This window comes from Echinops telfairi, unplaced genomic scaffold, assembly GCF_000313985.2.
Source record: "Echinops telfairi isolate 266 unplaced genomic scaffold, ASM31398v2 ScPeMD7_5868;HRSCAF=6743_0, whole genome shotgun sequence".
Taxonomy (NCBI): Eukaryota; Metazoa; Chordata; class Mammalia; order Afrosoricida; family Tenrecidae; genus Echinops; species Echinops telfairi.
In genome coordinates this window covers 3,542,612-3,563,954 of record NW_022109767.1, presented here as the reverse complement: position 1 = coordinate 3,563,954, position 21,343 = coordinate 3,542,612, and the positions used below count along the sequence as shown (strand labels likewise).

Below are 21,343 nucleotides of genomic sequence, written 5' to 3'. Positions count from 1 at the left end.
CCCCAGCGAGAGATCTGCGGCTAGCTGGCTGCACTTGCTCCACGGGTCAGGGGATCAGAGGGGCAGGTAATGCCATGGGAGCTCAGGGGTGGCGGCTTTCTATGCTTGATGGGTCTTTCTCCAGTTCCCCTTCTCCTCCCTCCCCATCTCTCTTCCCATCTCTCTGCAGGCACAAATATCCATTATCTGTCTCTATCTCTTACACACATACACACACCTCACGCTTATTACACGTGCACAAATCTCTACAAAAGCCAGGCGTATTAAAAAGATACGTAAAAACATTCCAACAAGAGATAGCCAACTCTATGTTTTGGCGGTTTGTGGTTTGCGTTATGTAAGAACTTGGGGGAGGAGGGGTGGTTCAGCTGAAAACTTAAAAGACATTTTCAAAAGTTGTATATTAGGCAAGAGCAAGATACACGTATTTGAAGTTCGCGAATTTATTCTCCGTGCATAGTGAAACCCCCACCTGTCCTCCCCTCTCCTTTGCCACGTGTGAAGGTGTTTGAGTGATTTGATACGTGATGCTTCTTTGTGGGATTAGAAAGTGGTGTTGGGATGGTGTCAGACCAAGAAGGGCGACCTCAAAGATCGAAGAGCTGGAGTTTAACAGCTGGTGTTTGCTTAATTGGTTCCTGGCTCTGTAGCAGAAATGTTTTCAGTACCTTGGAGAGCGCGTTGAACTAAGGACGCTCTCCAAGGTTCTGAAAGGGCGGCCTTCAATGAAGGGCATATGAGAAATCCCAATCTTCAGAGAACAAGGGGAAAGCAAGCAGATAAAAAGAGGGTGATTAAAAAGATAAGCTCGACAGAAAGAGGCATAGAAACACCTAAATAGAGACATAGACAGAATAGGAAAATGTGCACACCTATAATCAGCTTGTTTTCCTTATTCAGACCTCCCATATAGGATCCTACTAAAAGTTGTTTCTTTCCCCAAATCTTCTCACATAAAACTCACAAAAATTCAGTGCTAGGAAGAAAGTATTGAAGAATATTTTGCTACGATTCAAATAATGAATGACCCTGGAGAAGGCCTAATACAGTGTGACAAGCCTCAGTTAGGCTTAGTCACCAAATATTTGAGGCTCCTTTTCATGTGGAAGAGTCTGTTCATCAGAAAGAACTCCTAGTGACCTCTTGGAAAACATGGCCCAGTTATTACTTTACTTCATATGACTACAGCAATATAGGAAACCAATTGCTTTATAGTTGGGAATGGTTTTTTTTAATTAAATCTTACATGGGCACCTGCTTTTCTTAGGCAGATGCAAATAAAATGATCATGATAAGAAGAAGATTAATGCAAGAAAGAAAAATTTGTTATGGAGAGAGAAGACATGACATTATAGAATAATAACTAGCATGATGATTAAAACACCCAAAGAGCCTTAGTAAGTCTATATTATATGTAAACATTTTAACAAGTAGAAAATACAATGGCTGTGAGGGCCATTTATCTTACAATACAATGGAACAGGCACCAGATCAATCAATTCTAAGCATCTAGAAATCAAAGCATCTCTTCATTAAGACTTTGTAAAGCACAAATGGATCCATCTGGTAGGTATTACTAACTAAATGGAACATAGCTATGCCAAAATAAGAATAGCATTTGTATGGTGCCTTATAATTTATGAACACTTTTCATTTTTGTTGCATTTATAAATAAGCTAGCATGGAAACATTTTTAAAGATATTAAATATAAGTTACTGGCAGGTAAAAAGTAGTGTCTCTGCTCTTGAACAAGTTTTTTCTTTACTCAAGTTTTTTGTCAGCATTAAAATGATTCTTTGTAATTTTTTTCAATGTTTTTTGAAATGCAGAATTTTGGTCTGAACACATTCTTCAGAGTTCTTTTCCCCTTAATTAGAATTGAACAATGTGCCATTAAAAAGAAAAGTCAATGTGGTAAACAATAATAAGAGGAAGAAGACAACTTCAAAAGCAAGGATCACATTGGGATTCATACGTACCTGTGTTCTGCATATAGAAAGAGATTAAAAGAGAACATGAGTTGTTTTGTCTTGCTTTGTCCCCACCCCCCATTTTCATTTGGCACCTTAGTAAAAAGAAATGCTTTGTGAACTTTACTAACAATATATACTTGAAGGAGTAAAGAAATTAATAAAGGGCTGGATAATTGTGCAGCATTACTTTCCTCTAAAAAAAAAAAAACCCATACAGGTGGCTACTTATCCACTTTATAAGTAATTATAAGACAATCTCAGAATAGAGTCAAGCCTCTGTCGTTATGCCAGGAAGAAATCTCTGTGATGATCTATGGGTAGAGACACATTTTTAAGTTTGAAGGTCATGCTTATATAATTCCAGAATTCAAGATTTTTTAAAAAAACAACCTTATCAGGCTTTCATGTATCCACTGTGAGTCTGCCTGAGTCTTTTAAGTGACTTGACCTTTGGTTTTTGGTTGGATTAATGGCCTAAATCATCTATGTGCCTATACCTTGTCTTTTGCAGAGGTAGCCTTGTGGAAATGGGCTCTAATGGGAACTTCACTCTCATTATTGTAGAAGCATTTTGTGTGAGAGAAAAGCAGTCTGAAAAATTGAATAATATTGCTAAGTGACTTGAGAGAACTGGCCTGTGTCTGGCCTCACGACTGACTCACACCCCCAGCATCTGTTCTTGTGCTTCGGTCTTCAGCTACTCTTCTCTCAAGGACGGAATCCAGGCAAATCATATAACGCCCATGAGGTGCTGAAGGCTTTATGAGGCATAAAGACTTAGTTCTGTCTCCGCAGTAGTGAATATTTTTAAAGAAAACAAAAAATTAACAGCATAAACTAGTTTGACATTCTTGTTTTCCTCAAACGGATATCCTAGGACAGTGTGTTTGTGCACATAGAAATCAAAATAACATATGCATGGTTGCCTAATAAGGAAATTCTTCCAAGAATTTTCACTATTTTATCCTGCATAGATCTCTTAAATAGTGCCTGATTTATTACATGCATTGCTTCATGCGTATCTCTCATCATAACCCAAGGGCCTGTTCAACGCAGTCTGACCCCAGCTTATCTACTTGACACCATTTTCTGGCATCACAGAGTTAATGCCTGAAGAACATTGAATGAAGAGAGGAATGAAAAATGAATGACAACTCAAATAGTCACCAACACTAACTTATCTAAAAAGGATACTTTCAGAAGGGGATCTAAGACCTGATTTTCCTCTTCTGCAAGTCTCTGAGATCGAATCATATGTGCTGTGCTGCTAAGAACTGAGTATTCATTGAATGCCTAACTGTGCAGGAGAAGGTCTAATGACTGCTAAGGAAAAGGTCAGTGGTTCAAATCCACCAGCCTCTCCACAAGAGAAAGATATGGAAGTCTATTTCCATAGAGATTTACAATTGTGGCAACCCTCTGGGGCCGTTCTGCTTGGCCCTAGAAGCGTCCTATGCGTTGGAATTGACCGGATGTCACTGGATATGATTGCTTCACTCTTGTTTATTTGTTTGGTTGGTTCGTTGGTTGAATGCAGGTGATATAGATATTACAGGAGGATTACAAAAGGTGGAAAACATGGGTCCTCACTTACCAGCATTGACGATATCAGTCAGAGAGGAGACCAACAACTCTCTGCTCAGAGATCACCAGAAAACCAGATTTAACGTTTCTCATGCTCCATCCAGGATGGAAATGCTGACACCAATACAACAGGCTTCACTAGGATGCTTTTCACACACTAAAATTAAACAAATGAACACAATACAACCAAACTGCAGTTGACATTTAATCGATTCCAATTCATGGCAACCCCATGGGTAGCACCAGACGTTAAGTGCTCAACTACTGACCGCAATTTTGGAAAGTTGAACCCAACCAGAGACATCTTAGGAGGAAAGCCAGACAATCTGCTTCCAAAAGTCAGAGCCTGGAAATCCCTACGGATTATGGAGCTCTGTTTGACTCTACAACGCTTGGGATCACCAAAATGAAATTAATTAAATACAATGCTGAAGAAAATGCTCTTACCTGCTCCCCCTTTTCATGCACTTCCTGGGCTATGGGAGCTTTCTCTAAACATAGGAGCCCCTCTAGAACCCAGCACATAGATTTGCTGCTGCTACTGCAGCTGCTGAAATAGGAAGGAGCTTCCAAAAGTTTATGGAAAACTTCCACTATCTTTTCACTCCATTTTTTAAAAAAATAAATGGATGTCTCCCAAACACATAAGAGACTTCTCTTGAACCTTTGATCTGTAAGCATATACTAAGCCAAACTATGGAGTCTCTGCCTCACCTTCTGTTTCTGTCTCAACCCCAGGATCCTACAAAAGTTAATAATTTCCCAGCTTTTAAATGAGTACCTGAAAAGACCATACAACCCCTTTTACAATACCTGAGATGTCAACTAGCTAAGTAGAGTCCAAACACTTTGATATCCTCTATATTGGACAAAAATTTACTGGTTTTCCTACATGATATGGAACATGCTATTAAAATAGTATAAGCCCAACCACCCCCATTTAAACATTTCATATTGTAAAATCCATGCTCTTCCAAATGATCATTCATCTCTAGGCTGAATAACAACTAATTGTCTGAGTATATTTCGGAAGATGTATGAAGCCTCTAAGACCCCAGGACTACTAATTTAGGCAACATACATGATGATGAAGTAACTTGGTAAGAAAATAAACTATTTGTAACCAGTAGGTCTATCTGGTACCAAATAACTAACCTAACTGAGGATCTCTGGTGGTGTAATGATTATGCGTTGGGTTGCTTATCAACCTCAAGGTCAGCAGTTCAAAGCCACCAGCCACTTTGCAGGAGAAACACTATGCTTTTTACTCCATTAAAGAGTGACAGTCTTGGAAATTCACAAGGGCAGTTCTACTCAGTCACACAGGGTCCCGAAGAGTCAGAACCGACTCACAGCGGTGAGTTTTGGAACTAACTTAACTTTATTTTTGCACATTTTTTTCGTGTTATATTCTCGGATGGTATGTAGAAAGCCTGAAAATATGTGTGTAGGTGAGTTCGTTCTGACTATGCAAGTACATGATTCAGTCCACAGTCCTGCTTATTTTATTAAGCAACCATCATCTTTTCATCTACTCCGTGACTCATGGCGTAACCTTTAGCAGATGGGTTTTTATGCCTCAGTTTCTTCAGTGACAAGCAGCATTAGTAACACCAATCCCATCTCCCTTTGATCAAAATTGTATTATGTCTTAGAAGAAATGTCTTTAAAAGAATTCTAGTAATAAGCTCTTATTATTCATCCTCATTGTATTGACATAGAATAGAAGGTACTGAAGTGCTCATCCTAGTGCTTAAAATGTGAAAACTAGGTCAACATTCTTTTGATTTATCAGACTTTGATGCTGTAATCAGGCAAAGTACATTCTAAAAAGTTGACATTTCCATAAAATTATATATATGAGTACTTATGGAATGGTAAAAACAAAAATAGAAAGAAATATTTCTTGCCTTGTCTACCTTCCCATCTCCGATGAGGTGACTGTACCTGAAACAAGGAGTTCTGGTGGCACAGGAGTAAAAGCATTCTGCTGCTGTCCAGAAGGTCAGCAGTTCAAACCCACCAGTCACTCGGTGAAAAAAAGCTGTGGCAGATTGCTCCCCTTAAGCTTACAGCATTGGAAGGTTTGGGGCAGTTCTACCCAACCCCATGGGCTTGATATGAATCAGAATAGACTTGACAGCAATGGACACCTGGAACTGGAAGAAGACACAGGAGGTAGACACTAAATGTAATATTTTCCACCTGTTAAAAGGATGAAGCTGCTAGCGCTCCTAAATAATGCTAATTTGCATAGTGTTTCTAAGAGGAGGGCCATCTTTTCCTGAATTTAATTATATGGGTTTCTTGAAATGGGTTTCTAATCAAACCCATATCAAGCTAAAAGAATGCATTTTTAAGATGACCCAGGGGGTTACTTTGTAACAGTGACACCTGTTAATGCTACCTATCCCTGGCTTCAACTTTAATTTCAGCCCTATTGTTAAGCCAACCAAAGTAGGCAGCCACACATGAGCACTTGATTGAACTGCAAATTGGTGGGTTTTTTTTCCTCTCATAGAAAACGTCATTAGTTGGTTTCTTGCTAACTAATTGGAAACACTTAATAAACCTTCAATAAGAGCTGGATTGTAGCATACGTCCTGCGAGAACCTAGTTCCACTGGAAAATAATCTTCTACATTGTTCCTCAATTTTCCACATGGAGACTGCTTATGTCCACACAAAGAAAATAAGCTGGGACAAAAATGGGAAAATCCAATCAAGCATCTCCAGCTCCATGTATCCCCGGGTGGTGACAATAGGTTGGTGGTTTGAACCCACCCAGAGGCACTTCAGAAGACAAACCTCGCAAACTACTTCCATAAAATTTATAGCCAAGAAAACCCTATGTAACAGAGTTCTATTCTCACCACGAGTCATAATCAACTCAGTAATGCAATACAACAACAACATGTATCTGCTTACCTGGTGATTAGATAACCAAACAGAAAGAGGAGCTGAACATTTCCCTATTCATCAATTATTGCTCCTCAGTAACTCCACTTTTACTATTAATAATAAAAATCCTATAGATGGGCCTGTGTAAAGGAATTGGGTACCCTAGGTATTGCAAATAGTTAAGCCTTTACCTTCTAGCCCAAAGTGTTGTAGTTGAACCCAACCGGAGCCAAGCTTGGTGGTCTGTTTCTGAATGGACTTGGAGACTTTACGTTCCATGAGGTCACCATGAGTTGGGATTGATTTCCTGGCAATTCACAGCAACAAGGGTATTATTTGAATGGGTTAAATTTTCCATCTTGAAAAGATAGAATCTCAAGATTATATCAAGACTCTCTACAAGGTAGTTTTATTTAACAATTCTCATAATTCTTATTTATAGTGTTACTTTTCATAGGGAATATTAAAGCTGGCTCTGTACTCCATAGTACAACCTAACATACCACCTGGACAGGTGTACTTTCAAATAGTGACCGAAATATAGTTTGTCAGAATCAGTAAAGTATGTTATTGGTTAAGTCATTTGGGATTAATAAACCATAAATTGTAAGCTGCTCAACAGCCTCTTAATAAAGCATCTGTACAACTTGAGAATTCGTTTAAATGTTAGAAAAGGATGCATAAGGCCACAAAGAAATCGTTCAGACTGGTAAGAATGACACCATGTGGATTTGCATGAGGGATCATGGTTAAGAATTTGAGAAGGCAGCCCAATGCCAATTTTATCTGCAGCCAATGAGGGAGCCTCTCCTATCTTTATGCCTAACTGATGAGTCAAGATGAGTGAGGAGCCTCGGTGGGTGTAGTGGTTATGCACTGGGTTGCTAATGCAAAGTCAGCAGTTCAAAACCACCAGCTGCTCCTCGGGAGAAAGATGGAATGTTCTACTCCTGTAGAGAGTTACAGTCTTGGAAACCAACAGGATCGGTTCTACCCTGTCCTATCGGGTTATTGTGAGTCAGGATTGACTCGGTGGCAGTGGGTCTGGTTTGGATATGCAGAGGCCACCAGATCTTAAGAGATGAAAGCTTTCTTGTCAAAGGGATATGGATGCTCTTTACATCCTTGCTGCTATCTATCACGTGGCTCATGCTTCAAATTTCTGCATAATTCAAATAAAGTAGGCTCTTTGTACTGTTCTGGGTGGTGCAAAGAGTTAAACATGAGACTACTAACTGAAAGGTTGGAGGTTCAACCCCATTCCAAGGCACCTGAGCAATCTGGCAATCTGCTTTACCAGGTTAATCTTGAGATCCCTAAGGAGTAGATCTACATGGCACACATGACTCAGAACAGACTCAACTCAGTGACAATTAGCTAGTGTTTTCTTGGGCTGTTATGCTTTCTGAATTTCATTTCATTTCTAGAATGCCAGGATTACCTGGTGAGTCCTTAGGAATCATTTTGCATTTGAAAGTGTCTTTTCTTATCAGGAAAGAGCGTTGCTCAAATGGACTTGCCATAGGAGACCCAGTTCTGACCTTGAATATGCCCTTTGATCCTGAGGACAGAGCTCGTCACACTGACCCGTGTGGACATTGTCATTCCAGCTTGGAAGGATGAGTTCATGCAGCAACATCTGCGCGTCCAAGCAGGCACACTCAACAGCTGAGGGTGGGTACCCGCACTACGGCGTCCGATCCTACCTGCACCAGTTTTATGAAGATTGTACCACCTCAATCTGGGAGTATGAGGACGATTTCCAAATCCAGAGATCGCCTAACAGGTGGAGCTCGGTATTCTGGAAGGTAAGTGAAGAGCATGTGTATTTAATACAGAGACTGAGAAAAGAGACCAGCTGGAAAGAACTGAGAGTTCTGACGACGGTGTGTGTGTGTGTGTGTGTGTGTGTGTGTGTGTGTGTGTGTGCGCGCGCACGCGCGTGCGCGTGCACGCACATCTCCTGGTGATGTTAAATCATTGTTCTGCTCTGAAAAATTAGAACAGAAACCCTGAGCCAAAGAAAATGCCCAAACACAGTACAATTGTTGACTCACTGGCTAAACATAAATGGGCATCATCATCGTCATTAATTACTATTATTGCTACTGATATTCATGTGCCACTGCATTCACTAGCTGTGAAGCCAGCCGTGGACAAAACAGCATATGCTGTCAGCCTCCCATTCTGGCTCACTAAGTATCATTTGACAAAGTGTAACAATTATTAAAGAGAAGTAATTCGGGTTTGGGTTATGTTTTAAGAGAGTTAATAACATGGTTGGCTGCTAACCAAAAATGCAGTTTGTGTCCATCAGAGGCTCCTGGGGAGAAAATCCGGGGGGGCGGGGGTGCTTCCAAAATGAGCCCTTGAAAACCCAGTGAGGCACAGTCCTTGGGACACTCATGGGGTCACCATGAGTCAGAATCAACCCCAAGGCGGCTAGTTGGTTAAGGCTACGATGCAGTGCAGTGATCAAGAACTCGCCTCTGCCTCTGTGATGTGTGACTGTGAGGAAATTTATCTCGCTGAGCATCTCCTTTCCCCACTCTAAAATGGGGAGGGGGGGGTGCTGCTGCAACGACAGTGTATTTACTCCTTCAATATCCAATTACTGGACATCTCCTCAGGGTCAGGAACTCTCAAAGCACTGCAGATTAAAGGGGCAAACAAGGGTGTCCCTGCCTTCAGGGAGGTTACCACCTGTGATACGAAGCAGCCCGAAATAAATAAACTGCATCATAAATGGCCAGATAATAACAAATACCGTGAAGATAAATGTGGAGGATCAGCCAAAAAAGAGAAGAACCTCAAACAGATGGACCGGCACAGTGTCTACAACAAAAGGCTGAATCAGAACAACAATTGGGGCGGGGGGAGTCCAGGCAGTGTTTTGTTCTGTTGGGCATAGGGTGGCTATGGGTCAGGACAGACTCAACAGCACTTAGTATCAGCAGAGAGTACAATAAAGGAGCCCTGTCTGCGCAGCGGTTAAGTGTTTCTGTGCAAATGGACAGGTTGGCAGTATAAACCCACCCAGTAGCTCCACAGGAGTAATGACAAAGTACTAGTGGTCTGGTCCTGTAAAGTTCGCAGCCTAGAAAAGCACACAGGGCAGTTGGTCACTGCAAGTGGGCTCTCTAAAAATCAAGGGTCACTCAACAACAATAACGTGATGACAAATGAGGATAAAGAACTAAAGAGCAGTGGTGGGTTCATAGAGACAGGCTAGTTAAAGAAACCCTCTTAGAGGAGATAACATTTAAGCAAATAGCAGAGTGAGCCGAGGAACAGCCCCTACAACTACATGGCTGACTGCTGCGCTAGGCTGGGGAAAAAACAAGTCCAGAATGTCTAAAGTGGGACCAGCCAGTGGGCCTTCAGCCTAGTAAAAGTCCAATGGGGTTGGAGCGAAGTGAGAGAGGGAGAGAGAGATGGGTGATGAATTCAGAAAGCTAATAGGACATAGACGATGGACAGACAATAATTAAACTTTGGTTTTCACTCTCAAAGATGTGAGAAGCCAGTTGAAGATTTTAAGCAGGGTAGTGGCATGATCCAACTAATATTTTGAGTTCATTCTGGCCCCGGCCTGGAAAATAGATTCTAGCTTCACTAGGGTAGAAGTGGCTAGGTTAGTTATAAGGAGTTATAGGGCTATTAAAGCACCCAGCAGACGAGAGATGGTGGTGACTTAGATTCGGGTGCTGTCTGTGGAAATGGTAAAACAGGGCCAGATTTACTACAAAAGCTAAAGCATAGATGTAGCTAAAGACAATGACACCAATGGCAAGCACTGAAATTGTGCCCCTGTCCAAAAGGAAGACTGAGCTCTGGAGTGGAGCTAAGCTAAAAGTCCTGCTGAAAGAGAAAGCATTAGGTAACAGAGTAGTTAATATAAATTACCCAAGATCTCGGATTAATTCAAAGTCTAACTAGTGCGGCAGACTCGGTGTTTGAATTCAAAAAGCCAGAATCCTGGCCATAAAGGAATCTCCTCTCTGATGCTTCTTTGCTGGCTGGAAGCAAGGAAAAACAAAGCCAAGCTTGGCACATACTGCATTTACTCAGATAAGTGGGTGGTTGCTGCCCTATTTGTCGATGAAACAAATATTTTCCTGGCACATCTGGTGTGACAAGAGTCTAACATGACATTGGCATAAAGAATATTACAAGGGTTCATGTATTTGAAAGCACTGGTGGTTATGTAATCTGTGAAGCTAGGGACCCATGAAATAATACCGAGTTAAGATTGGAAATCTAGAACAAATGTTTCAGGTTGTTATCATGTTTGATGGTGGAAGCTGTGCTATTAGCATCTCAGAGGGTCACTCAGTGTGGATAGGGGTCAGCAGGACATCCAGAATAAGACAAACTAGATAGGCAGACTATTTTTTTTATCATTTTATTGGGGGCTCTTACAACTCTTGTTACAATCCATAGATTATATCCGGCATATTAATGTGTGTGTGTATGTATATATATATATATAAATCATTTTATTAGGGGCTCATACAACTCTTATCACAATACATCAATTGTGTAAAGCACATTTGTACATTCATTGCCCTCATCATTCTCAAAATATTTGCTCTCCACTTAAGCCCCTGGCATCAGCTCCTCATTTTACCCCTCCCTCCCTGCTCCCCCCTCCCTCATGAGCCCTTGATAATTTATAAATTATTATTTTATCATATCTTTCCCTGTCTGATGTCTCCCTCCACTTTTCTGTTGTCCATCCCCCAGGGAGGAGGTCACATGTAGATCCTTGTAATTGGTTCCCCCTTTCCAACCCACTCTCCCTCTACCCTCCCAGTATATCGCCACTCACACCACTGGTCCTGAAGGGATCATCCACCCTGGATTCCCTGTGATTCCAGTTCCTATCTGTACCAATGTACATCCTCTGGTCTAGCCAGACTTTCAAGGTAGAATTGGGATCATGATAGTGGGAGGGGGGAGGAAGCATTTAGGAACTAGAGGAAAGTTGTATTTTTCATCATTGCTACATTGCACCCTAACTGGTTCGTCTCCTCCCCGAGACCCCTCAGGCAGACTACTTTCAAAAATTAGTCAATGCATCACAATTAGTATTATAATAGAGTGTAGATCACAACAAATAGTGTCCAATAGAATAGTTGAAGATGAGTTTCCTAGGTGGGGAAGATTCAAACTACACAGCAGCTACCACAATGGACGCAACATACCGACGATCATGAAAATGATGTAGGACCTAGCAGTGCTTTGTTCTGTTGTAGATGGGATCACCATGGCTAGGGCCTGATTAAATAGGAACTGTCAATGACAGGGTATAAAGCATAGTGTTCACCATAGACAACCACAGAATTTAGTGTTCAACATATGACCCATTCTATTTAATAGAAATAATATTCAAAAAGTATCCCTGTTGTGCTATATTTGATTCAAAGAAGGCAGGAGGTGGAGGGGGGGGCAGACAGGCAAAATTCACTGCCCTCATGAAGATTATATTTAAACAAATCCCAAATCCTATATTCATAGACCAATCATGAAACACTAGGCAGAGGAGTGAGAAATTTAGTTAAATGAATATAATCGTCTTACAGACCACATCTCTACCAAGAGAATACACCACCTGCTCTGGGACCACCTATTGAAGAAGAGAGGAGACGCCATTCCACTTAGTTTAGAAAGCGCTCCATGACACCATGAATGGCACTGTTTTCAAATATATATTTATATCATATTCTTTTTCATTATTCTCCTTTTGTTTCAAACTGCATCTGTCAGTGGTGTAAGTTGTGGTCTTCTCTGTCTCTCCCCGTCCACTGGTGTGATGTTAAGGTTAAGTTCGTCTCTTCCTCGCAGTTGTGCTCACAGTGCCTCTGAAGGATTCGGCCCTTGATTTGAGCCCCCTCCTTTGCAAGGGGCAGCATAGAAGGGTTTAAGCAAATGAAGATTGGAATCAAATGGACATGAGTTGGATCTATGATCTCTTCTTGTGCTACCTGCATAACTATTTCACAGCATCTTCCTTCCTTTCTACAAATATGAGCACGTCCGGGGCACTAGGCTATATGATCAAGCTCTGAGTAAGATACTATTTTTACCTCAGAATAAGATTGGGATCTTGACCTGAAGGGGCTCACCATCAAATAAGGGAGATAGATAGGTACAAAAATTGACACAATGCAGTATGATAAATACTATTCTAAATTAGCCACCTATTGAATGAAAGCATGGGGATTTGGGGTACAGAGTGCAAATCTGATGCAGCCTGAGAAAAGATGTGGTTCCATAGAAGAGATGCCCTACGAACAAGAGGGAACAAGGCACCCTACTAGAAATAGGAGCAGTGCACAGGATGGGAGTCCTGAGAGGGGATAACATGGTTAGGAGCCTGTAAATAGTTCGATATTTTAGTTGTTTAGAAGATAACAGTTTAGAAGTTCAGGGGGGATGATTAGAAGACGAAAGTAGACATGTATACATGAACCAGATCATGGAGGACTTTGAAAGACAGTGTAATTAAAATTATCCTCAACCCATCAGCTTAAGAACAATTAAAGGGCAAGATAATAATAATTCTAGGCTTTCCTCCTGAAAGGGGAGGGAGAGGCTTCAAAATCAAATATAAACAGAGACACACACATAAGCACACAATATTACACACATTCTCTGTTCCACAGAGATATTGGGCTCATGGATGGCTGCTGTGTGACACGGTCCTGTCTACCCCTGCCATTCTTCACCACTGCCCCAAATTGAACAACCTGTGGGAGAATTTTTCTTCCTTCCTTCTGTGCTTGAACTTGAATGAAGCTACTACCACTTGAGTGTCTATTTATTCACTAGCCTCATATGGGAGGGAGCGAGAATTAATGAGATCAGCATTCCCACCCCAATCAGTATTCACTCACCTCAGGGTTATCCTTAACTTAACTTCAGTCTACATCAGAATTATGTCAGAAGTACAGAGTTCAAGTTAAGACTGCCTCCTCCCTAGCTTGGCTAAAAGTGACAATGACTCTGGTCTCCTCTTTCTTCTAAAGGCCCCCAATAAATATACATTGTCCCTATCTGTCCTCATTGCTCTAGTTTTCTTCCTGAATTAAGCTAGATTTTAAATTTAAATCTTAGGTTTCCCTTCAAATGTTTGCTAGATATTAAGGAGAAGACAATTAAGAAGATTGTGGGGTATTATCTTTGTTTGTTTTTTAAAAAAATTATCAGATGCCACTTGAAGGATGAAGGAAGAGGGATGAGGCTAACAATGGAGAACAATCAAGATGCTATTACAATGATTCGGGCAAGATAAAATAATAGTCTTCATCATGTGAACAGCTGTACGGGAGGAGGGCAGAAGAAGACAGAAAAGGAAGGGAATGAGGGGAGAGGAGGAGGAGGGAGAGACAACTTTTCAATCTGGATGCACTTCCTCTAATTTACCTCTAATCCAGATGGCTTCTTTCCCATTTAGCATGCACACACACACACACACACACACACACACACACACACACTGCTCTTCCCTGTCACACTGGGTCTCACAACAGTCATCACTGCCTCTTCTCTGCCAGCACAGCTGTGTTCTACAGCTGCCAGCTCTGCCTATTGGTGCCAGTGCATTTTTTTGTCAAACTTCACCAGGCAACAGGAGTTTGAAAATGAGAGAACGAGAATGTTGGTCAGCATAAACACACCTCGGATGTGTGGCCTCGTCCAAAGTCATTTCTGGGCCGCAAGGTCTTCTCCCTATTGAATCCTCCCTTCCACCAGCAAAAATGGGCCTGGTTTCCCACATCCTCCCCACAGCCAAGAGAGGCTTCCGGTATCATGCATGTCACAAAGATCATTCTTGCCACTATCTTGAGCAGTTATCACAGCTTGGGGAGGTCCTTCTCGTTCCTATTGGTTTGGCATTGCCAGCCCCAGCCCCAGGCTGCTCCGGTGTACCAGAGGAAGAACTACTTTCAGCAGCGTTTTGACTTTTCCATGATGCCCTAAACCAGGCTATCTTTCTCTCTTAGACCCTTAAAAGACCCCCTTGTTGCAATGTTTACATTCTCAACTTAATGAACAGCCCTCACATCCATTTCTTCTAGATCTAGCACTCCACTGACTTAGAATTATGTGCAGAGACAATTTTTTGTGGTACTATATGAAGTCACTCTTGAAATAACGATTCCCTCCTAAAGTCCAATGTTGTACCAGGACTAGGTTAGTATACTCCCATCTCCCTCCCTTCACAACCCTTGCATTTTCTGGGAAGCAGCGAACTTTCAATCTCATCATAGCTCCTTTAATCCTACCATTCAAAATCCTCCTGAACATGTCTTAACAGGTCCAGGGACTCACTTTCCACACGGAATTTCCCTCCAGAGGATCCTCATTAGACTTCATTGATGGAAATGTCAGAATCCTTGGATTCCTAGCTATTCGTTATGTAGCTATTCATTATGTAGTTCTTCTCCACCCCACAGTCTGCAGGCCTCTCTCCCATACACCGATAGAAATAGGAAAGGGGGAGGCTCAGTGAGACCAGACATGTTGCAGTTCTGGAAGTGTGCAGGCGTTCTGCCATATGCAAGGCATGACTTGCCTTTTAGCTTCTGAATGATATTCCAAGAGAGGATTTTAATCTATGAAGTGTTGCTCAGTTGAAGAGCAGACTACTCTGAGAATCAATCACCTGGCTCCACTTCCAACTGTCTGCTGACTTTAACGTAGTCGGTCAAGAATATTTATTGAGCATGGAGCTGAAATGAGAGTTATGGAGAGGCAAGATAGAAATAGAAGCCCAGGAGCATTGGGCTCCATGGCTCTCAAAAAGCCTAGAATCTTAGGATACATTTTGCTGGCCTCCGTTTTTGAGAATCAGTGCCCAGTGTTTGAGGAGGGAGGTGATTTTGTAGCACAGGAGCCAGGTCACCATGGATATTTAATTTAGTTCTCCACATTTAAAAGTTTCAAGATGTGAGTCATCTTTCAGAAGCTAAAAATAGTGGTTTGTCTTTGAAGATTCATTTAGTTGCCATCATTTTAAGAAACATGCAAAAAACAAAATGTTTGTTCTGTGTTTTACCATCTCATTCTTCCTGTGGTACTTATTGTGTGTAAAGGTGTTCATGTGTTCTTTTAGTCGTTTTCTTTATAATTCAAGCAAAATCTGCCCATACCTGGTGACTAAGATTCTGCTCAAATTCAAATGAAAATAATATAACTCATGGTCCAGGACAACAATTGGTGAAATCTTATGGATAGAATGAAATCAAGAGAGATGGATTTTTGAAGTCACACAGAGCTAGGTTGGAATCCAGTTGTGTCCCCAACTATGGGACAATGCTTTTTTGATCATTTAATCTTACTTTTAAAAAGTGGAATTTAGACAGGGGGAGAAATTACCTCTTATAAGAGACCTGTGAGAATTAAGTGGAGAACACACAGAAAAAACATAGCATTCCACCGGCCTCGGTCAGAAAAGATCCTCCATAAATATTAATATTCCTTTCCTCCCTCTATTAGAATGGTTTGTTTATGAGTATATTTTCATTCTATCATTAAAGCTCTTTTTATCATTGTTGTTAATAAATTTAGAAAATATACTTTAAATTTTCACCATTAAAGAACTGTATTCCAGAACCAAATCAAACTCATTGTCATTGCATTGATAGTAACCTTATAAGACAAGGCACAACTGCCCCTGTGGGTTTCCAAGACTATACCTCTTAATGGGAGCAGAAAACCTCATTTTTGTCTCAAGGAGCAGCGGATGGATGTGAACTTCTGCCCTTGCAGTATGCAGCCCAGAACGTAACCTTCTACCCCACCAGGACTCCCAAAGAACCACATGAGCTATTCCTTGTTCCAAGTCCTAAGCAATGTTGTAATAATATCATCAATATAGCACAGTAATTTTATGAGATATATTTCCAAAAAATGTGCAATAATGACTACTTACTATACTATTTGATACTTAGCCAGAACAGCATGAAGTGCTTTCATGCACAGTCTGATTTAGTCTTCACAACCACCCTATGAAGAAGGTGCTATTATCCCTCATGATTTTATAGAGAAGGAAATTCATAATGAGGTGCTAAAGTGATTTTCCATATATCATACAAGTAAAAAGTGCTAATGTTGTGCTTCAAGCATGAACTTGATCTCCAAGCCCTATAACCTTAAACCACAACAGTATATGGCATTCCATCTCCAATGTGTTACCTTTTCTTAAAACTTGGGCTGATACCATATAACATTCCATCTCAGTAGCAAAGTGGTTGGCATCACTCAGTGCACCAACTCATGGTGGCACATACCCTCCCTTCGACCTCCTCCCATAGCAAACCACACAGGATCCTTAGGAAAATTTATTGTCAATTTTAATCATAGACTATTAGGTTGAAAATATAGGTGTAAGTTGCTTGAATATAAAATTGCTTAGATTACCTAAATACTAATAAGAAAGTTGTTTTGTACAATCTTTAATGTGAAATAAGATTATTTGTTACAATATAATTAGTAACCAAGTGGAAGTTTCCCGATTTTTCTTCTCCATTTCCTCTAATTACTAATTCTTTCCCAAGAAAGATATTGATTTAGGTTCCCAAATACAAGTCACCACAGTATTGTAGCTCAAACACTAGAAAATTTGACAAAAATCAGTGACTATAAAGACATCAGCAAGAATAAAAACCATGCATACTTGTAGCAAGTGCAGATAAAGGCACATGATTTGAACCACCTTTGTAGTTGGATAACAACGACATCTATAAGCAGAACACATTAAAAGATTCAAAAAGTAAGTTAGTGTGTTAGGCTTGGTGGTCTACAGAAACAGAACCAGTGACGTGCATATATGTAACTTTAGATTAAGGATGATTTTGCATCAAGAAGACCCAGTGGGTCTGATGCTACCCAGAACCCTCTTCAGACTCATGCAGTGCAGATGAATGAGTCATCCAAGGGAAACTGGAAGCTGAGAGATCACTGACCTGTGGGTGCAGAATCACAACGCTCCAAGGTCAGTAGAAATGACAAAATGCCAACAGCTTCCAGGCCTGCGGCCCACATGGGACTGCCCCTGGAGGCTGACGCGGAGATCCAACTAAATGAAGATGAAAGACAAGAAAAAGGGGGAAGGTTCCCTCCGTCTCTCTTATAAAACGCCCACACTCTGAAGGAGGCATCACCAAGCTACCAATTGATTGATAGGTTGGACTCCATCACTACACTTTCACACAGGTTCAAGTTGACATAAAATCTAACGGCTGCAATTAGAACAGAGTTTTAGATTCGTGGGTATATTGACACATGTCAGTTGGGTTTACTAACTACGTTGTTGCTGTTATAGTTAACTACAAGGCTAATTTTTAAAAATCATTTTATTGGGGGCTCACACAGCTCTTATCACACTACATACATACATTGTGTCAAGCACATTTGTACATAAGTTGCCATCATCATTTTCTTTTTGTTATATATATATATAGTGGAGAGAGTGGCCATGGCGGGAGGGTGGAGGGAAGGAGAGGGAGAAAGGGGGAACAGAGGACAAGGTCTCCATGTGGCCTCCTCCCTGGGGGATGGACAGCGGAGAAGTGGGTGAGGGAGACGTGAGATGGGGTAAGCTATGATAAAATAATAATAAATTATAAATGATCGGGGGCTCGGGAGGAGGGGGGAGCGGGGAGGAAGGGGGAAAAATGAGCTGACACCAGGGGCTCAAGTGGAAAGTGGGTGTTGTGAGAATGATGAAGTCAACATATGTACTAAAGTGCTGGACACAGATGACGTGTGTACAGATTGTGATGAGTTGTAGGAGCCCCTAATAAAAGGATTATTTACAAGGCTAATTTTATTTAGAAATTCTACAGAAGCATGGTCATTTTGGTGTCGCCCTTTCTAAAGGTGTCTCCTGACATGGTCTGCAGTCTCCTCATCTGCTCGGTCATACCCCCGCTCCACCTGCTACTACTAACGTGTGATAACATTTGTACAAGGACAGCTCAAGCAGCTGCAGGTTAGGGGAGAAAGAACCCTGGACTGAATGGCCTACCCTTCATGAGACTCTGTTTTCTTACCTGACACCTGCAATGACGGCTCCTTCTCAAAGCAGGTTGTCCTCACATCACTGTAGAGGACCATTCGACCTTTCAGTAAGATGTCGTCTCTCAAGGAGGACATATTTCAGGTTGTGGGCTTTGGTTGAGTGATTTGGGCATGTCTACTTGACTTTTAATTAGATACTTGTAAGAATCAGTGACAATTCTCTGGTTGAATAGCTCAAATCTTATCTATAAGGAAGGACAGATCAGTAGAAGGTCCAAGCTATAATTCCTTGACCTGTTTTGGTCATTTTGTCATACTGTGGTGGCTCGCCATTGCCATGAACCTGGAAGTTACACCACCGGTATTTCAAATCCCCACGGAATCTCAAATACCAGCCAGACTAAGTCAGACTAGGGAAAAGGCTTAGCGAATTACTTAAAACAAACATCCAATGAAAACCCTGTGGGTAGTACGGACGACTCTTCAGTGTAGTGCTAAACGACGAGCCCCAGAGGCGGGAAGCTGCTCAGATCGCACAGTGGCAGGTCCACGAGTAAGCACAGCAGCAATCATGAAGACGAATAGAAGAGGCAATATTCCTTTCTGCTGTCCATGGGGTCGCAGTGAGTTGCAACCGAGCCCATGGATACTCATAGCAATCCCTAAACAATGCTTGCCAACGTAGAAGCAGCAATACTTTTTACCTAGGAGAGGAGGGTGTATTTTATAACTTGCAATATGACCTTGCTTTGTGCATGCAGACAAAAGGACAACCCAGCTTTGTTTTGTCTCACCTCATCGTGATCACAGAGTGTTTTTGCTGGTTGTTGATGTTTAAGACATCTTCTGTGCCCAAGAGGAGAGTCGTGGGCTGGCTGTGAGTACCAGGCCCACAGGGATGCGCGGTGATCAGAGGCAGGCCGGTTCTTGCCTATCAGGGCTGTTTTACTCATTCTCCCGATGAAATAAAACATCAAGACACAACGCTATGGTTTCTGATTGGCATGAAAATCAGGGAAGCCTTCGTTGCACTTTGTCAAGAAATTGGATGTGACCTGCACCTTTGAGGTGACCAGGAGCGTCCACATCTCTTGGCAAACAAGTCCTGCCCTCGAGGACGCAGGGATGGGCTGCACCTTGCTTATTCTGTTTTCCTTCTTGTGATCTTCCACCAGGTCGGACTCATCTCGGGCACGGTGTTCGTGATCCTTGGATTGACTGTTCTGGCCGTGGGCTTCCTGGTGCCCCCCAAAATCGAAGCCGTTGGTGAAGCTGATTTTGTGGTGGTGGACACACACGCTGTCCAATTCAACGGCGCCCTCGATACCTGCAAGCTGGCGGGCGCGGTGCTCTTCTGCATTGGGGGCACCGCCATGGCGGGGTGCCTGCTCATGTCGATGTTTGTCAAAAGCTACTCGAAAGAAGAGAAACGCCTCCAGCAACAGTTTAAAGAGCGCATAGCAGACATCAAGGCCCACGCCCAGCCCATCACCAAGGCTCCGGGCCCAGGGGAAACCAAGATTCCGGTCACCTTGACCAGGGTTCAAAATGTGCAGCCTACATCGGCAACCTGAACCAGTTTCCACCCTCACTCGTCCCCACTGTCGTTTAGGCCCATGGTTAGGTGGGAGATGGCCAGGTTTTGAGATGCCTTGGGATTTGGTGTTTGCTCACTCCTGAGCTGTGTTCTGCTGAGTGAGACAACGGGGAGCAAGCTTAGCTTCACTCAGTTCAGGGCCCCTTTTGAAGGTGAAGTAAGATGTCTTGAGTCTATCCCTGCAGACGTTCAACTGCTTCAAACAGGTGCTCCTATGTATGTACCAGGAGCCCTTCTGACACGTCCCTCCCATCTATGGCGACCTTGTGTTGTGTTCTGTGTTATTTGAAAGTGCTCAGCCATTTACACCAGCCTTACTAATGGCAAATGCGCTCTTTTTTTTTTTTTTTTAAGATTGTTTTCCCTGATATGTCCTGCTTGGTGCTGTCTTCCACTCCTGTCTTATTATATGTAAGAGATGGTGTCATATGTGTGCATAGAAAATTGAAGTTTCCTAATTCTGACCCAAACACTAGCCTTTGAATTCTATCTTGATATGGAGTGCCCCAGATGACATACAGAGTTCTCCACAAATCTTTTCATTTTCTTTGGTTGTCTTTGTTTCACATTAAAAACAACAATAATAACAATGACAGAAAACTCACATCGCCAACCCTAGATTCTTGAAGAAAAGAAGAAGAAAAAATGTATCCATGTGTTTAGTGTCCGGAAGCACTGACAGAAAAGGGAGGAAATCGAAGTTCCTAATATAATTAGCTGCATGACCCTGGCACGACCATTGAATATCATCCCTGGACCTCAGTTTCTCCATCAGTAAAATGAGGGTTCCAGGCTCTGATGGCTGAGGAACCTCTATGCCCAAGCCTCCGAGATCGTGTTTATTCTATGTGCCATCTTGTCCCTTCCCCAAGATGTTCCCCACAGCGATCCTTTCAGACCCAGACTCCCAGAAAGATACCAAGTCAGCAGCTTTTAACGCTCTGCACCCGGACATAGCGCACCAAAAGCAGTCTATAAAATGCTGTCATAATTTTATAACGACGAAAGTAAACCATCTGAGATAAGAAATTCCTGGGTAGATATTAACCTTAACAGGGGTTTCCTTTCACAAATAAGAAGTCTTAATCTCCATCAAGAAACTCCTCTCCTCTCCACTCTTGTATTTAATCTGTGGGTTAAAAGCAGGCTGAGGAAAGTAGAAGGTGTGACCTTGGCATTCTCTCCGAACATGTGCCCCTTTCTAGTTCTGTCTCTCTTGTTTCTTCACTGGATAAATAAAATATGTGAACGAGCAGAA

General features: G+C 41.9%; 1 protein-coding gene across 1 annotated transcript; it reads left to right on the top strand.

The window, feature by feature from the left end:
* The first annotated feature begins 4 nt into the window (after positions 1-4).
* On the top strand, positions 5-21,343 carry NRSN1 (neurensin 1). The gene is made up of 3 exons (XM_004712473.2): positions 5-66; positions 8,069-8,266; positions 19,664-21,343. The coding sequence occupies exons 2-3, from the start codon at positions 8,078-8,080 to the stop codon at positions 20,060-20,062; spliced, it is 588 nt and encodes a 195-aa protein (XP_004712530.1). The 5' UTR covers positions 5-66; positions 8,069-8,077; the 3' UTR covers positions 20,063-21,343.